The following is a 14,222-nucleotide window of genomic DNA, read 5'->3' on the forward strand; positions in this document are numbered from 1 at the left end:
AACTTCGCGGAATGTGATTTATGAATATTATTGCTTATGTTAAAAGCCTTCCAGAATTACCGGAATATAACGAGCAGCTTGACACACTTAAGTTTATTTCCACTAATTTGAAGGTACAAAGAATGTATAGTTTTAAAAACAATCCCGATGAATCAAAAAACGGTTCATATAAAACTGCTGCGCAACACACTGAGACAAAGGAAAGCACTCACACAAACGTCATGACTGCATTGGATTGACCACCTGCAAATGAATGCTGCCAGATTGCTAATTTATTTAAACAATAATTATTAAATTTTATTTAAAATATCGCAATTTTTTTAAAAAATCGACAATAAATTACAACTATAATTTAAAAAAAATATTCTTAACCCCACGCTTTTTCGTAATTGATTAATTAATTCAGAATTTAAACGTTGCTTGAAATGACTAGCCGTATTTGGTGACCAGATCTGAATATCCAGGTTCAGAATTTAAACGTTGCTTGAAATGACTAGCCGTATTTGGTGACCAGATCTGAATATCCAGGTTTAGAATTTAAACGTTGCTTGAAATGACTAGCCGTATTTGGTGACCAGATCTGAATATCCAGGTTCAGAATTTAAACGTTGCTTGAAATGACTAGCCGTATTTGGTGACCAGATCTGAATATCCAGGTTTAGAATTTAAACGTTGCTTGAAATGACTAGCCGTATTTGGTGACCAGATCTGAATATCCAGGTTCAGAATTTAAACGTTGCTTGAAATGACTAGCCGTATTTGGTGACCAGATCTGAATATCCAGGTTTAGAATTTAAACGTTACTTGAAATGACTAGCCGTATTTGGTGACCAGATCTGAATATCCAGGTTCAGAATTTAAACGTTGCTTGAAATGACTAGCCGTATTTGGTGACCAGATCTGAATATCCAGGTTTAGAATTTAAACGTTGCTTGAAATGACTAGCCGTATTTGGTGACCAGATCTGAATATCCAGGTACTTCCTCACCTTCCACTCCTTCCCTTAGCCATAAAACTTACCCCAATTCAACATAAAAATTGTTTAAATTATCGGATGTAATGAAATGCATAATAATTAGACCCCAAAATACTTAATTATTCAGGGAAATAAACCCCTGAGTCATCAGTTGGAAATACCAACGACATTAAGTGAAATTAACAATGCAATAATCCTATTATTGCATTGTTTAAAATTTCACTTAATTATTAGCATTAGCAAATAATATTGGGATTAGCAAATAATAATTTACGACAATTTACTCGGAAATCAATAAAGCCAGAATAATAAAAAAAGAAAGTTATCACTTACGTCGTCTGTAAGTGGCTTTACCAAAGTTTGATAATGCCGTCAGAAGGTGAAACAGCTGTCACGCGTAATAATAATTACAACTAGCAGAACTTGTTTATAAACACACTGTTTTTATAAATTTTTTAATAAGACTGTTAAAATAAAAAAAATCTCTAAATTGAAATGGAGTTCTACAAACTAAACTTAAAATCAAATAAATTTATTGCGAAGGTTCAAAGTACTGTACTGTAATATTATATTAAATAATTTTTACGTGTTTAATTATTGTTTAAAGTCAGATTAAAGCGATTAAAAAACCCACCTGGCAATTCTTATTCGAGTTTCGTTGTTTTTACGTATTGGCGCGCTTACAAGCATCAGTCGTCTCATTTTTAACCATTAATATTTAGTGTGTAGGAAAGAGAGAAGACGCTTTTCGACACACTTGTCGAAAAACTTGTTGAATGCCGACGGGCATACTCTTCTACAGATTTTATTAAATATTGATATGTAGGTAATATTGATGTGTAAATGAATGACATTGTGAGAATTTTACCAATAAATAATAAATGAAAATGCGGACATGTAGTTTATGTTAATTTTTTATTGGAGCATTTGTTCGAAGTGACTACCATTATTTTCGATGCAAGCGTGTAGTCTTGTTATATTTTGATTATTTAAGTTTGCAGGATTTGCTTTAATTTCTGCAGCGGCTTCCATCACTCGTTCGAGCAGTTGCTCTCTTGAGGCTATTGGCTTAGCATACACTTTTTCCTTGAGAGCCCCCCACAGGTAGTAATCCAGGGGGGTCAGGTCGGGTGATCTTGGTGGCCAAGCAATGGCCGGACTTCCACGGCCTATCCAACGACCAGGAAACTCGACATCCAAGTAGTTCCGCACGGCAATCGAATAGTGTGGTGGGGCTCCATCGTGCTGGAACCACATTCTCCGTAGTAATTCGAGGTTCACATCTTCCAGAATCTCGCCCAGTTGCACTTGTAAGAACTCCAAATACATCGGTCCATTTAGTCTGGGAGGCAACTCGATTGGACCGAGTATTTGATTTCCCAGGATTCCTGCCCACATGTTGATGGAAAATCTGTCCTGGCTCGACGACTCCCGAACAAGCTTGGGGTTTTGTTCAGCCCAATGGTGCAAGTTGTGCACATTTAGCACTCCTGTTTTAGTGAACTGTGCTTCGTCGGTAAACAATATGTTTTTCATGAAGTCTGCATCTCTTATGACATTATGCAGCATTCTTCTGCAGTACACGACTCTGGAAAAGTGGTCATTCTCCATGAGGCCTTGGCAGCGCCTATAGTGAAAAGGTTTGAGCCCGTGCTTCTTCAGAACTCTCCATACCGCCATGTGTTCCCTGTGTCCTATCATCAGAGCGACCCGACGCACGGACAGCGTGGGGTCTTCGGTAATTAAGTTCAGGATTCTCTCCTCAACTGCCACAGGAACGATGTTGTGTCCTCCGCCGGCGCCTTCAATCCGTCCGATGCCACAGTCACGCAATTGTTGATACATCTGAAACAAAACAACAAATAACAACTGCTTTTATTATTCAGCTCAGTAATAATGTCAAATAAACAATCGCGGGCTTTTTCACTCATTTTATTTTTAAAGAACACTTATTTTAGGCACATATCAGAAAACTTACGTTTTCTCTTCATTTATTTCATTTTTTTATAGTAAAATGTATAACAAAGTGTTTTAAATTATAATTTTCTTAACTAGGTACGGTTGATATCTTGGATTCACAGGGGTGAAATTGAATTCAAGTAATTTAAATAATCCCATGGTGAGAAAGGGAGTGAATTCAATTGCAGTGAATGATGCATTTATTAGAGATTAAAATTAATTAACTTTTTAAAACGCCGTTTAGTGACCACTGAACACAAATCACCTAAAGTACAATTTACATTTTTAAAGTTGGTGGCCCCTTGTTATGTTTTTAATGTTCCCAGTTTAAATTTCAAAAGCGCTTTTTGGCATTATCAATGAATGTAAATAGTTTCAATAAACAATTGATAGGGTACAAACCTGGACAAAGGTAGCATGGTGTGGGACGCGTCTTCCAGGAAACCTCATGCGATACTCCCTTACGGCTGCTCGTGAATTTCCATTGCAAAATCCATAAACAAAAACAATATCTGCTTGCTCGGCAGGTGGATAATTGAGGGGCATATTTCAACAGTAAAAACTTAGATAACAAAACAAAAACGAAACTAGAAACTTGATGACATGCGAACTCCCAAAACAGCACTGACCACTGATACGAGACGGGGTGGCGGGAACCACACGGGACTTGAGACAGAATATGTGTGAAAGAGATGACAGTAGCGCGGCGTTGCCAATTATTTTACCCCTATACTGTGGGCAGTAGCGGAGTGTGGAAATTTTATTTATTTTTTGTTTTTAAAAGAAAAAAAATGTTACCGGACAGCAAAGTGTACATAACATTTTTTACTCCAAATGTGCTAAGGAATAGCTGGTTAAAGTTTGTCGGGTTAGTGCCGATACACCCTGTATAAGTTTCGCTAGACAGTTTGGAAACGACTGAGACCTCAACAAATCGAACACGATAATCGGACACGCATTTGGTTCATCCGATACTATTGTCTGATCAAAGAAAGCAAAATCTGATGTGTATTCCCGGCCGTACTACAACATACTGCATTTATAAAAGGTGATTTTAATAAAAAAAACTAAAGCCCAGTTAATTCGCAAAAATTTACTTGTGCCAGTTCACGGCTGTTACAGCTCTGTTTTGTTTTTTGCTCCGAAAACGCTGATTCTAGGTGCGTTTATGCATTCTGGTAAATTCATATTACCAGAATTAAGCTTAACTATATGATAGCTGTCTTCTTCTGCTGTTCACAATTTGTTCAAAAGCTGAAACGGACTTAGAATCGTAATTTTACGGGGACCTTTCAGATGTCAAAAAAAAGGCGATGAATGGCCATTTTATGATAATGACACATTTTAATGGATTTTTTAGATTTTGGAAAAGTGCCCATTTCAGAATAACTTGCAGTAGGTATCACTAATCCTTTAAGAGTATTTCACAACCCTCTTGATAGCCTTGTAAGGTGGTGGGATACCCCCTGTATCCAAATAATTAATGAATCGTCGGACAGGCCCTGCACGATTCTTTGTTTCGCACAAACTCTTTTGGACATGTTTCAATTTCTCACAACAGCACCAACGGAAAACTAAATTGTTTTCTGAATGCGAAAGTTCATCAAATATAACAAAATGATTTCTAATGCCAAAAAGAAACCCAATATGCTGGAGAAATTTGCTGTTTTCAAATGTATATTATTATATGTATATCAGATATCAGGACCGTGGTCAGACGCTTAGGAATTTGTGCATACTTTTTGATGCACTACAACGCAACGTACAGTGCAGGGCTAGGATTTATACCGGTCAGTTTCCATTAGGTTAGTTTATTCAAATTAGGTAAACAAAATCTTTTTTGTAGATATTTGATTTTTATTTTCTTTTGTTATAATTGTAGGAAATAATTCATATTTACTTTGGCAGTTTTCCCTTAGTTTCGAATTCTTACCAAAGCCGTACACGGAGAAAACTTGCTGTTATTAAATATTGCTAATTTATTAAGAATCTCTTCAAATTATTCATAATCCGGTTGGTAACGAGATTGCAGGCCTTTAATGAATGAATTGTTAGGTTTCCTAATAAACTTTCAGTAAAACACGTGTTCATAAAAATTCTAATATTTTCGAATCTCGTCATTGTGTATTATCAGGATAAATGCAGGTACATGAATACGTGTTCCGATGTGTTTACTAAAAGATTAAAAGGAAGCGGCCTGATTTTAATAAATCAGCGATACTCATTTTTTCTCCGTGTAGTTGACGAAATTGAGGAGCTGGCAGTACTTACTTAAAACACCGTTCCAAAAAATCATGTAAATGATGGCGAATGTTTTTTCTAGCACAATTGAAATATCAGCCTCGCTGATCCTTAGATCTCAGAATGCACAATAATAATAATAAAATAATAATTGGATGATTTGTAGAGCGCCATTTTTTATGAAAAATCACCTCAAGGGCGCTAAATACAATACATCAAAAAATAAAAGAAGATATTATATTCTGTCAAATGCTTAGCTATAAAAAATATCTATTTTGTTCTGAATTTAACGGAAAAGATGAAAGTAATAATATTAAATTATTTATTGACGTTGTACTTATCTTGAAACTGGTGGGATGTTTTAGTATAAACAAATAAATGATAATATAATGTAAACAAATAATAATGAGAAAAAAAACAACTTCGCCAGATGACTTGCTACTAGAACATGAAAAAATTGACTGTGGAATCTACCCACAAAACAAAGACTATTAAAAGTAATGATAAAACAAACCTGCTTCTTCCATTTCGGCACAAATTTTGCAGGCCAAACAGTGGGCAAAACAACAAACAAACAAAACAAAAATAAATAGTTCTTCATCATTTTAACCAATCACTAAAAACACAAATTTAATTTCTGAACACAACTCATTTCACACAATAAAAAACAACACAAAATTAAAAAACGATATGTTAAATAATAATTCGTTCTACTTTTTTGTGTTTTGGGTGCACTTGAAATTCTGAAATAAAACGTTCTTTTTTTGAAAGTTTATTTTCGATGAACTTGAAATTCTTATAATAAAACGTTCTATTTTTGAAAATTATTTTGGTAGCTCTTGAAATGCTTAGAATGATATTAATGAGTTAAATAAAACGTTCCTTTTTTAAAGTTTCTTTTCGATGAACTTGAAAGTCTTAATATAAAACGTTCTATTTTTTAATGCTTTCTTTGAGTGAACTTGAAATGCTTATGTTAAGTGTTTTTTTAGTTTTTGCACTGTTCGAACTGTTCCTTTTGAGATTTGGATCTCGAGTCCCGTTGATAGGGAGCGACGATGGGTAAGTGAGGAGAAGAAGATGTTAATAAGAAAGCCCCGTTGGACGGTCGGACGGGACGAGGCGTTGAACTTGAAACGGTGTTTGGAGTACCGAACCAGTCGCGGTCACATTATTGATGAGCTACGTATATCGTATATGTCATAATAACAGGATGCACAGAAATAAGAATCAATAATTGAATACCTGCCATTATTCATTATTTACCTGTCCTTTTGTCAATTGATATAGCATTGAAATAAAGTAAGGCAAGTGACACGCCTACTTATTTATCTGATTACTTTTTAACAATGAAGTAATCTCTTTTTTTGTTTTGATGAAAATGTATTGTATTTGAAGAATTTACAGCGACAGTAGAATAAGTTTTTTGATGTCTCTAAAAATGACCAAAATGGTCATAAACTTTCAAAAATGGAAAATCGACGTTTTGATCGTAAGCAAAAATATTTAGTATTTTGGTGTTTTTCTTCGGTATTTTCTTCTGATCACCGGGATTCATGTAGACCAATTTTTAAAAATCTTAAACTTCTGACAGTGACGGACATATATATAATGGAGTTATGCCTGTTAGTACGATTATCTCCAGAAAAGTTCCCACAAAAAAACTCACACGCTACAAGGTTCACAGAAAACTTATTAATCCCAAAAGCAAACAAAACTATTTTTCAAAAAGGACCACACTATAATGGCCATTAAAGTATATAAAAACCTTCCACGTAGCATCAAACAAATAACCGACATACTTAAATTTAAATCAACACCAAAAACATTTCTTTTAAATAAATGTCACTACACCTTAAATGAATACCTTTCATGAATTAAATACCTCTATTTTTTTATTTACTGTTATTTATTTGAACATGTAATTGTTGGGTTATGTAATATAATGTGTATTTGTTGGGTTAGCTGGAAGAAATAGGATGTAACCTATAAGCTATACCCTTTGTACTCTTTCTGTGCAATAAATTTTTTTGAATTTGAAAAAAAAAAGAATTTTCGCTGTGGGAAATAATCTCATATATCTTTATTACACTAAAATAAAGTGACTATCCGCGTCTGTCTGTTTGTGCGCTTAGTTCTTCTGAACTACACACCGGATTTTGATAGGGTTTTCACTATCATTTACAGAATTTCTTCCGGAAGGTTTATATATATAATATATACTACATGTGGGTATATAGAGTGGAGGAAAGTTGAGCAATGTCAGGTTTTTGTAAAATAAAGTAAATACTAAACCTCAGAAATTAAGTGCATAATATAACTTCTAAAGAATCTTAAGCATCTAAATCATTTGAAAAAGCGAAATAATCTTTATTTTTTCAAGATGCTGTAAGGAATTTATGACCAGAACCGGAATAAAGATGGAACAACGAGATCACTGACCCCGGGCGTGATATCTAAAGGGTGCAGAAAGTAAGGGCAAAAAAATTATATATATTTAGCCGACACCGACTTTCTCCATTGTCAGAACGAGATGTTACGCCTAGTCATAAGATTTATAGATATTATATCTAAATCTTAGGTAATATATAGGTACATGTAGTTTTTTTATTTTTTTTACTGACGTGTACCCGACGTTGGGATTTATTCTTAGGAAATAGACACATCATTGCGGACTTTTCTGTAGGTCTTTTCTGATAAAAACATCGACCTTTCTCTACTTTCTATAAATATAATATTCATGTATCATATATGTCAACCTTCCGGAAAAAAGTCTCTAAATTAACCCTATCAAAATTAGTCGGGTAGCTTAGAAGAACTAAGCGCACAAACAGATAGACGCAGATAGAAATTTTTATACTTTACTATTTAGAAGTATTATTGAAATATATTGTGGTGAGGTATGTTGTAGGGAACCGGTAGGTCACAGAGAGAATTAGTCACCACTTCTGTGAATAGGTGATAGCAAGCTGTTTAGTATTCCGAAGCCAACGGGTCGAGAAAGTTCGGATCACGTTACTTGCTCACCTCATTTCTCCTCAGACCTGCGCACCACGATACACATTCAGGCGATGTACCCACAATAATATAACACAAGGCGATGCACTACGTCGTGTAATATTTTAAATTGAGCCGCTATCAATAACAACCCTTACGTAGATGGCGATAAGCTTTAAATTGCCGCTTAACACCATCCGCCTGTTTTGATTTATGCAAGAAAAAAACATGGCCAAAAATTGCCTTTTAATTTATTTTGTGGATGTTCCGGCATAAATTTTAAATTTTTTTCGATCATTTTATAAATAACTTAATTTTCCACATTATACAATAAAATCACAACCGAAAATGGGTTCGTAAGTAGGAGATTTTGAACTTTAAAGCAGTTTTCATAGGCCTTATACATTATTTTTTTCTGGGCTTATAAAAAGACTTATCTAAAAAATACTCGATTATTTCAAAGGCCAAGATGTATTTTACTCGCAGTATTTAATTAAAGCATCTTAAACATTTCTAGGCGACCAAATTTTCAAACCAAAAACACATGATTTTTCATTACTACGTATGGCATCGCCTTAATACTAGTACCAAATTACCACTTTGAGATATACATATTTATGTACATACTAGCGCAGGTCCGTTAAAATCACGGGATAGTCACAGAGGCGCTATTGCCTACTATTAGTAGCAGTGACCGGATTCGCTAGTTTCCGGTCGATCGGCGTTAGAGCATTAGAGGGATCGTTGAAGGTCAAATTGGACTAAAATTGGAACCGATTTGTCTCATTTAAATATGATATATCAATGAGGATAGTATGATTTCTCGGTAAAACAGTTCCAAATTTGCGCTAGTTTAAATATAAACTCTGCAAAGCATTTTCAAAAAATCTCTACTAAGCAATTGTGGAGAAAAACAATTAAGAGGCTCTTACGAAATTAAGGTCGCTACAAAAATTGTTACCTTCTGGGACGATAACATCATAATGAAAAGAATCCACGAAGACTTTACAAATAATTGGCGATGCATGCAGAGTGCACAACAGACTGAGCGAAACCTACTTTCCACGGAGAGATATCAAAATGACAGAGTGCATAACTGTAAGCGATCGATTGACACGTAGAAATCTGCGACACACTTCTGTATCTTGGTGTAAACAAGCAGTGGCGTTGCTGGTTGCACGTTGCGCCATCAAGGAATATTCTAAATCTAAACAATTTACGTTTGGTACTTTCCGAATTTAGGGTAGGTACTTTTTTAAATGAATTTTGGCTCAATACTCAAAATTGTTCCATGTTTAAGTTCTTTATGGAATACCTACTCTTGTAGATATGTACCTAACGAATTCAGGATTGGTACTGTTTTATTGAATATTTGAAAGTGTTCCATTTTTAACCTCTTTTAGAAATACCTACTCTTGTAGGTATACCTGACGAATTTAGGGTAGTTACTTTTTTTATTGAATTTTGATTCAATATTTGAAAGTGTTCCATTTATGGAATACCTACTCATGAAGATAGGTACCTAAGGATTTTAGAGTAGGTATTTATTGTTGAATTTTGGCTCAACATTTTTTTAAGTGTAAAGAATAATTTAGGGCTAGCATTTTGTTTAGCACTTTTAAAATCGATTTAAGGTAAATGTTTGGAAGTGTTCCATTATTAATATTGATGTAACGAATGAAAGGTAGTTTTTATTCATTTTAATCAATATTTAATTATTTGTTTTGAGGAAAATAAGGTTGGGGAAAAAACAGTGAATAAGAAAATAATCAACTTCCGTATTTCCAACTAGATTTGAATTTCTGGACAAATTCTGTTATAAATAACTATTTTTATAGTCATACAAATAATACACATATTATTCTACGGTCAAGTAACGTAAACCAGTTTGTTGATCCAATAATTGCTATGAAAACTCGGATTATGCGGACACTCGAATATGGACATAACTGGTATTCTATAAAAACTAGTATCGCGCTCAGAGAAATGTGATATAATTATTTTTTTCTAGTAACGTAATATAATATCCATATTTTTCTTCGAATAACATTATATAATTTGTACTGTGTGTGTCACAAAGAAATTTATAAATATCTCTGTTTTAGTAAAAAATATCCAAGCAAATCATTAATTCAAGAATTAATTCACCAATAAAATATTTATTACATCGCATATTTATCATAACTTATAAACGAAATTCACCAATAAAATCTGAATACAAAAACTAAAATTGTTTTATCTTCGGTTTTTTGAATATTTTTATACGTTACGCCTTTGGTATTTTTCGGCAATAAAGCCAATGATGATGTTAAATTGATTAGTGGTGTGGTAAACTAATAAACATCTCCGGGTCAACGAATTTTTTCTTCTTATTTACCAAAACAAATATCCGCTACATGGATATCTCTATAAGTAAAATACAAATATATTTTAAAAAACTATTATATTTTATTAAAAAAAATAAAATAAACAAATTTGGGGGACAAAGTTATTTTTTGTTTTCCAAGTACATTTCTGGGCAATTCTTTATTGTTAATTATTTTTTATGGTAGGTACTTTTAAGATCCAGAGATAAAACGATTTCCGGAATAAAAACACTTTGTTTGAAATTTAAAATGTTGAATTTGTTGATGTAAACTTTAGCACAGGACGACCGGCCAAATTTAATTTATTTGTCCAACATTTTTGTACACGGTTGACATTTTATTCGTGAGAATTAATAAAATTTAAGGTTTTCTCGACATGATATTAAAAAATAAAAATAAAAAAACAACAAAAAACTCTCTCCAGCGGGGAATCGAACCCCGGTCTCCCGCGTGACAGGCGGGGATACTTACCACTATACTACTGAAGATACTTGACAGAGCGTCATTTTTTACTACATATTGAGCGGTTTGATAAAATAGTGTGTAGATAAACAAACGAACAAATCAGACCAACCGATTAGTGATTACAGATAAGCCTTGAGTGGTTTATTTATGGATAAGTCTGATTACCAATTACGGCGATTACTCAATAAATATTATTTCGCTTTATATTCAAATCGATCGCAAAGTGTGCGTTCATTACACGTTAAATAATGTTTATTCTGGAAACATTGGCAATTATTATATACGTAATATCATTACATATTAATTGGAACGGGAAATTTATTTTGAATTTAAAAAATACGGCATCGAACGTTCTATGGTTCTAAGTAGTTCTAAAACGTGTAGAGACGTAGTGCCCTATAGTAGGGTATATTCATCAATGCTGATCAATGCCATCTAGCAGTCAATAGCATAAACGTAGTGCAGAAGGACTTTCGAAGTTTAAATTACTATTCAAACGATTCGTTCATAGATGGCGCTATTTATAATATTATAAATAGTTTATATAAATAGGTTCGATTCCCCGCTGGAGAGAATTTTTGTAGTTTTTTTTATTTTTATTTTTGAAAAGTTGAATTAATTAATTTTATTGTTTGTTGGTAGACATTGTGGTATTAACATAGAGCCAAAATTGGCGTTCGAAGTATGGGCCACTTACATTAGTTCATTGTCTGCTGTGAGATACCACGGGCTTCAGTCGGTTACAAGCGCTTGCTGGGCACAGGTCTCCGGCGATAACCTCAAAATGCCGACGTGCATGCTGAGATAATGCACAAGTCGTACTTGAAAAGACAGGTAAAACAATTTCATCGGTAAATAGAGTTTTGTCAAAATCAGTATTCATGTAAATTGGCTTTTTGAAGTTAAAAACTTGGAGCGCTTGAAGTTGGCGCGTCATTAACAGAAATGTTCTGTCACCGGTGGCTCTGTTCGTTGAGTTTGTTCATGTTCGGAAGGATTTGGGCAACATCGACAGCTGCCACACCCCCTTCCTACTTCCCTAAGAATATATTATAAGATGCTCTATCTATATACTTCAATGTTGGTTGGTGGCACAAATGTGGAGTATGAATATTATGGTAGTTTGTCCGTATGAAGTGAGTTTTTTTCTTTTTGAGGAACTGGTTCCATATTAACTGGAACTGCAATGTTAACCCATTTCAGGTTTCTATAATCTCAATTTTTCCTTACATACTCCTGGTGGAATTGATCAAACATTTTAAGGTTAAACGCAACGCTCGTTGTATTCTACGCGTTCACAGATGGCGTTAATTAATTAATTTTGTTTAAATACGCTTTTGCAAGGTATTGCTTTACAGTATTAAGACAAATTATTTGTTTGCGCCCGTATATACGCAATATGAATGTGAATCAATAGTTTTGTTCGTTTAAAGACTTAATTCTTTCGAGAAAGGCACACAAATACAATATTTTACCGATGATTCAACCCAATTTTGTATTTTTATGCCTTTCTCGATAGAATTGAGTTTTTATATGGACAAAACTATTTATTCATATTCATATTGCGTATATGAGGGCGCAAACAAATAATTTGTCTTAATACTGTAAAGCAATACCTTGCAAAACCGTATTTAAACAAAATTAATTAATTAACGCCATCTGTGAACACCTAGAATACAACGAGCGTTGCGTTTAACCTTAAAATATCGAACTCTTTCTTGGTTCAGTGGTCACAGAGGTTCTATAATTCTAACAAAGGCAATTGAATTTCATCAGCGATAAACATAGAATAAACAAGGACGGTCTTGAGCCAAACGGCGCCTGGTGCTAGTAAAAACCCCGAGGGCGCTATGCTTGGTTATCAGCACCTTGGCAGGTCAAGGAACTACATTAGAATGATATTAAATGGACTTTTCTTTCCAAACTCAATCCACACCGCTAAATCCTAAAACATGGATATTTTCCCACACCACTAAAATCTAATCCTACTCTGCTAAATCCTAAAACATGGATATTTTCCCACATCGCTAAAATCTAATCCTACACCGCTAAATCCTAAAACATGGATATTTTCCCACATCGCTAAAATTACACCGCTAAATCCTAAAACATGGATATTTTCCCACACCACTAAAATCTAATCCTACACCGCTAAATTCTAAAACATGGATATTTTCCCACATCGCTAAAATCTAATCCTACACCGCTAAATCCTAAAACATGGATATTTTCCCACCTCCAAAACAAATATAACATTCAAGTCATGTTCAGACATTGTTTCCGTCAAACGAATAGTAGATACAAATGTAACTCTAGCAAAATAATATGGTGGGTACTCATCAACTTATGCTACGCGCACGAAAGTTCAGTTGCTTATAATCTCCATTTACGAATGACCTAAGTGTAGAAAAATCACCTAGACAGTGCAGTGCTTTTCTTGTTGAGATCGGTCGAGTCTGATCTTGTTGAGAGTTATTGAGAGAAAGTTAAAATTTTGTTTATTTTCTTTTTTCAATTTTCAATGTTTCTGGCTGTCACTCTTCAGGAGTTTTCTAGGCGATCATTTAAAATTATAGAGAGAGGGAAGGTGAATTTTGCATTAAATTAGAAAATTTCAAAAACATATGGAAGATTTGAGTCGAATTTAGACTTAGGGATGAGACATTGAATGGTATTTTTTTATATGTTTTTTTTTTATTTCAGTAAGATGAAAATTGGCAGCATTTATTGGTTTGGCCTTGGAGATATAAATTTTCGCCTGCAATGTATTGTTTTTTGCGTTCTATAATTGTTTTATAAAAAAATTACCATGTTGGAAAAGACAAATAGGTTTTTTTTATTTGGTACAATATTTTTTACATTTTAAGTTTTCCAGCAATGTAGGCCTCACTGGGTGGCTTGCCCGTGCTGAGGCCTTCATTTTATAATATGAAAATATAATCTACATAATACATTTAAAGAGAAAACAATACATTTAAAGAGAAAACAATACATTTAAAATTAAAAATACATAATAATATATTTAAAATTAAAAAATAATACATTGAAAATAGTGTGTTTGTGAGTGATGTGTGTTTATATTGGTTTTGTGTGTTACATGTAGGTTTAGTTTTTTTTTTTTGCTATGATATTTTGGTAATATTGTCTTTATTGTTCTTTAATCCATTTTGTAATTTTTTGTGTGAATTTATTTTTACTTTCCTCAATTTTAATTTCAA

At 33.6% G+C, this 14,222-nt stretch overlaps 1 protein-coding gene and 1 non-coding gene across 2 annotated transcripts in view; both read right to left on the minus strand.

Annotated features, from left to right (window-relative positions):
* LOC149415264 (uncharacterized) overlaps positions 1-11,802 on the minus strand; it is a 36,636-nt gene extending 24,834 nt beyond the window's left edge. Inside the window, exon 1 of the mRNA XM_089642839.1 lies at positions 11,749-11,802. Within this exon, the coding sequence (XP_089498965.1) occupies positions 11,749-11,802 (54 nt within the window). The remainder of the gene's footprint in view (positions 1-11,748) is intronic.
* Positions 10,956-11,027, minus strand: TRNAD-GUC (transfer RNA aspartic acid (anticodon GUC)). Its single transcript has one exon. It is a non-coding gene; the product is annotated as a tRNA-Asp (tRNA).
* Positions 11,803-14,222: the final 2,420 nt, after the last annotated feature.

The sequence above is a fragment of the Hesperophylax consimilis genome, chromosome 18 (assembly GCF_061612785.1).
Source record: "Hesperophylax consimilis isolate HC1 chromosome 18, BYU_Hcon_1.0, whole genome shotgun sequence".
Classification (NCBI taxonomy): Eukaryota; Metazoa; Arthropoda; class Insecta; order Trichoptera; family Limnephilidae; genus Hesperophylax; species Hesperophylax consimilis.